The following is a 5579-nucleotide window of genomic DNA, read 5'->3' on the forward strand; positions in this document are numbered from 1 at the left end:
AATATAATTAAGACCATCACATAAGTTTACATAATTATTATAATATATTTTTTAAAGTTTCCAATAACTCTGAGTTATGTAAATATACTTATCTAAAAGAGTAATGAATACAAGCATAAGAATACATAGGTGAATACATTATATTAATACTTTTAAAACATAAATGATAATAATGACATAATAATTGCATAAACAAAACAAAATAAGTATTTCATTAATTTATTATTTTGGTAATATTTAATTAATAATTTTTAAAGAAAATTAAAAATTTTTATTCCATTCTTTTAAAACCTAATATTGATAGTTGTAAACTACAACAAAATATATGGTAATAAATAAAATAAATTAATAGTAATTAATTTATTAAATAATCGTAACTAAAACTTTGATAAAAAAAAAATAAAAATAAAAGGAAAACGATAAAATATAAAATATATAAATAAAAACAAAAAGTTTTTAAAAAAACTTTTAATACATCTTTTTAATATTTTTGTTATTGATCACAGAATAAAATGGTTTTAATGATAACAAGTAAATATGAATTATTCATTATTCATTCAGTCATAGTTGCTTGTGTTACTGTTGAAAAATATTCACACAAATAAATTGTAACAATCAAAACAATAATAACAAAATAATTGTTAGTTTTTTTATAAAATGGTTAAAGACATTTTTCCTATACTAACGACATAGGAAAAGATCTTTTAAAACATCACAGCAATATAGATCTTAATTAATGAAATACAGTGGATTCCACTTAATGTGGGCATCCGCTCAGTGGCATATCCAAAATTCATTTAACGGGAGTATTTTAAAATTAAATAAACTTATGGTAAGTGGGAGACTCTGCCCTCCTCCTATATTATATAAATAAATACCATGTATTTATATAAATTATTATACTAATGAAAATGATTATATTAAGACAGTGTATGTAAAATTGATAAGTTGTATACAACGTTCATTCAAATTAGTAAGTAAATAAAATAAGTAGGTAAGTTTGTAATTTAATGAAATACCATAGAATATGGTCAATGGGGTGTGTTCTTACACCCATATCACCCACTCTCCTAAATAAGCCCCTGCATCCGCTTAGTGTAGGCAGACAGGTCTGGTCCCAATACAAATGTATATTAACAATGTTGAATAAAACCGCGCAATATGTGGGCAATTTTATTTTATCATAGTGTTTGAATATACACATACGTATTTAAAAACGACTAATTTAATCGAATTTCGTCATATCTATTCATATCATCCAAAGAGTAACTTTATTTAATACAAATATTATATTTAATTTTATTTATATACATAGTAATTATTTAAAAATTTTTTGAATTGTAAAAATAAAAACTTCTTTTGATATAATAAATTGTTGCGTTCTTGAACTAATTTCAATTTGTATGGGCAGCAGCTTAATGTAGGCAAACAGGGTTGGTCCTAACATGCTCACATCAAGCGGAATTTACTGTATTTCTAAAATTACGTTCTTTTATATATATTTAAATAGACACATTTTAACAACAATATTTCTTTTAACAATATTAACAACTCTTTGATGGTCCGTCCTAGCTACGGCCAGTTTTAATTGCCTAAACACTATAATGTTGTACATATTTTAATAGATGTTATCACAGTTTAATAAGTAAAATGTGCTTTTTTGAGTTGCACTCATTGTATAAGTAGAACCACATAGTTACTCAGTTTGAGATAGGAACACTTTTGCTCTTATAATACAAAACAAATTTGTTTTATTGTTATTAAAAACAAATGTTTTACTTTAAAGCAATTAGATTGATCATTGCATAAAAAATTGATCTTATTAAATTTATTAAGTAAAAATTTAACCGAGAATTTATGAATACTATACAAAATATAATGATTGTTTTATTCAATTTGTTATTTTTAGATAAATAATAAGATAGAAAAATAAATTAAAGTATATATAAAACTATTATTGAATATAATAATTAATAAACAGGGTAAATTAATAATGTACTATGGTAACTTTCAATAATTTTGTAGTTTTCTTTTTTTTTTAAAAAGTTCAAATTAAAATAATTTATAATTTTTAAGCTTTAACAAATTAAAAATAGAATAATATATTTTAAATGAAACATTTTGCATATCATAAATAAATGTAAAAAAAAATATTTGTATAAGTACAAATTTGAAATACTTCTATATTTTGGGTATTGAACTTCAAATAAATAATGAAATTATTTTTTAGCTTTTATTTCAAAAATATTTTTTATTTAAACAAACAAATAAATAAATATAAGTCCATAACATTAACAAGGCGAATAAATAATTATAAATTGAATGAAAGCAATTATGAATGTTTAACATAATCTACCTATCTATCCATTAAAAAAAATAGATTGTAAATTATAAGACTAGATAAAGATAGTGTTAAATTATAACTTTAAACAAACATATAACTTTAAATTAATTTTTTTTTTTTAATTCATAGAGTACAAGTTATTTTTACTGAATAATTTTCTGAGTTTTGTGGATAGTGTTTTTAAAAAAAGAATTTTAACAATACATTTGAATCATAACCCATCACACTAAAAGGTCATAAATGACAATGATTTTTTACTTTTATAACTATAAAAAAACATAGTCCATTATATGTTGAGACTCAATAACACAACATACTTGCAACAATACAACAATACAAAATTATTGTTAATAAGTGTATCTCAATTTTAAAATATTTTAAATAAAATGTATAGATAAAATTTCCATATTTTTTAATTTATTTTGTTATTAAAATATGTATAATATATATAAATATACTATAGTTTTACTATTCTACTAAAAATTTGGGACTAAAATTGTATGTTTGTTAATTACGAAAATTATAATGTAATATGTAAATTTAATAGATATTTTGTGTTCTTATCTTGATAAATTATAATTAGTTATCTAATTATATGGTTAAATCTTTTGAAATACATTTTACTATGTAATTTGAATGACTTACAAGTAAATTATTCATATTTATAGGTTTCCAATTTGTATTCATCCAACTTGAAACATCCTAAATGTATTTTAAAACAAAAATCATCGTAATATTAATAAGCAGGTTATAAATAAATCCCTCAATTAAAATGTAAAAAAAAAATACTTGTAAACTTATAATAGTTCAGCTATTAATAATTGAATAATATTTTAATTTTAATAAACTTACAGTAACTATTTCATCATAAATTATGCTCCGTGGTTGTTTAAAGCAAATATCTTCTTCAAGTAATTCAAATACTTTTAAATTGGGACCTCTCAGTCTTGCAATGCCACATACATCTACTGGCTCAATTAAGTATCCTGAAAATATATACATTTGTAATTTACAATAATTTAAATTAATTAATCCAAATAAGGATAGTTTATAGTATTAATTAAATATCAACAAATATTTTGTTTAACATAAATAAAATAAACTTAGGTTTTCAATTAAAAATAATTATTATTGATTTAGCGCAATACTATTGATTATTGAATTGACTATTTAATAATATTCTGAAATATATCTCTTATAATTCAATTATGTCATTCATTGTTTAATTAATAGATTAATAAAATTTACCTAGTATAACAAGTTCTGCTAATTTGCTGCAAACCCATGATAATATTATAAGTGGATTAGTATCTTCACCGGCAGATGGATCTAGTTGTTGTCCTTTAAGTAAAGAACCAGGATTCATTGACTGATCATCAACCCAAATCAATGATTGTAATGTATTTCTATAGTCTAATAACTTATGTAAAACTTGTACATTCATCTATAGAATTCATAAAATACAATTTAATATGTTAAAACACAAAGTTATTATAACAAGCACATTAAAATAAATTGTTAAAATATTATAAAACGTACCATTTTACAAAACAGTACTTTTAGATGAGTTAGAGGCATCGATGGGCGAAGTAATTTAGTATGAAGATATTTGGCAACAGTATGACAGTTAATAATTGTTAACCTCAGTTCAAGTTTAGGACTAATAAAAATAATAAGCATACAATTATAATTTCATAGTAAAGTATGAACTTATTATAATAATAATTAAGTATAACTTAATTCACATAGCTAATCAATTTAAGTTTTTAAACACAATTGTGTACTACCCAGTAATTACCAATATTTTTTAACATCAGCCCAAATGTCATCGCTTATTTCTATATCCAACTCTTTATGAACATGTAAAACTAAGATTTCTAGTAGAGTCATAGAACACAGAGCTGGAAGCAATTTGCAAGTATTGGAATTGAGGTCTAAACTTAATTTCTAAAAAAATTTTTAAATAATTAACCAATATTACTAATCAGTAAAGGAATAAATATACCTTTAAATTTGTCAGTGATGACATGCTATCAAAGGTAGAATTGAAACATATGGTTTTGCTTTCTTCATTAAAAATTGATGGTCCCAATCCAGCCAATTCTAAACGCTGTAAGCTATGACAACTATACTTAGCTAGCATATGAATTAAAACATTCCAATAGTAAAACATAAAATATCCAAAACTAAATCCTTCAATATTTCCTTTCTGTACAACATTCAATATGGCAAATTCAAAATAATTTTGAATTGACCACCTATATGTACACAACTGAATGGAACTATCCTGAAATCTGATTTAATAGAAAATTAGAAGACATAAAACCAGAGTATTATTTTTCATATTATTATTTCCTTAATTCTATTCAATAAGTATTCTTACATTTTGTTTTTAGATACTTCGCAATGACCAAGTTTGATGTCAATATTTCTTAACAGTTGATTATCCATCAATGCTTTAATAACAGTAGAAGCTAATTCAAAGCATTGTGTGCTACGAGAATCAAATGTAAGGTGGAAATCACGCACCAGTGTCGCTAAATTCTTATTGGTATGCTTCACTTTAGATTTGACTTCAGTAAATGAACTTCCAGATAATGATATGTCAAGATATAAACTATGCCAAAAGAGTGGATGATAAAGAGCAGTTCTCCAATGTTTGCAAGTGGATGAAGCTGACACTCTAGACTTGGGCGACAGATACGTAAACACCTGGTGGAGAGCCAAGCTAGGCAAATCATTCCAATTGACGGTTTCCATTCTGGTAAATAATAATGATCTGTTGTACAATTTACAGACATTTGATTAGTTGCATTTTCAATTAAGGGTCAGAAGTAGTATCAGTCAAACAGTACAATAACAATAATAAATAATGATATTACGCCTTGGAGGCAACTAAAATTTAATAATGGATTTTGTAATTGATTTATTTTATATCAATCAAACAGGTATGTTTCAGAAAATATTTTGAGTTTATACAAGAGCTGAGTAAATTGAACATTATAACAAATTTGGAAACACAGATACAAACGACAGCTGATACGGAAACGATCAGCAGGTGTAAATATTATCGTCAATAGTAAGTAAATCATATGATTATCAGTGTGTTCAAGTTTTACACAAAGAATATCGAAAACAAACGTCGTGTAAAATCATTTACTTATTTAGAAATATTATAAAATACATTAAAAATCGGCGTTATAGTTTAATACAGTTTATAATAATCTATATACAG

General features: G+C 23.6%; 1 protein-coding gene across 2 annotated transcripts; it reads right to left on the bottom strand.

Annotated features, from left to right (window-relative positions):
- Nucleotides 1-492: 492 nt before the first annotated feature.
- LOC112690041 (F-box only protein 33) lies at nt 493-5376 on the bottom strand. Of its 2 annotated transcripts, XM_025563936.1 has the most exons (8): nt 4728-5376; nt 4350-4638; nt 4143-4291; nt 3884-4004; nt 3593-3788; nt 3197-3330; nt 2990-3046; nt 493-579 (listed from the first exon to the last, which is right to left on the bottom strand). In XM_025563936.1, exons 1-8 carry the CDS (start codon nt 5102-5104, stop codon nt 577-579), a joined length of 1326 nt encoding a protein of 441 aa, XP_025419721.1. In that variant the 5' UTR covers nt 5105-5376; the 3' UTR covers nt 493-576. The 2 variants fall into 2 exon arrangements, with proteins under 2 accessions (XP_025419721.1, XP_025419720.1); XM_025563935.1 differs by lacking the exon at nt 493-579 and having other exon boundaries at nt 2936-3046.
- Nucleotides 5377-5579: the final 203 nt, after the last annotated feature.

The sequence above is a fragment of the Sipha flava genome, unplaced genomic scaffold, assembly GCF_003268045.1.
Source record: "Sipha flava isolate LNK unplaced genomic scaffold, YSA_version1 48_pilon_pilon, whole genome shotgun sequence".
Lineage (NCBI taxonomy): Eukaryota > Metazoa > Arthropoda > Insecta > Hemiptera > Aphididae > Sipha > Sipha flava.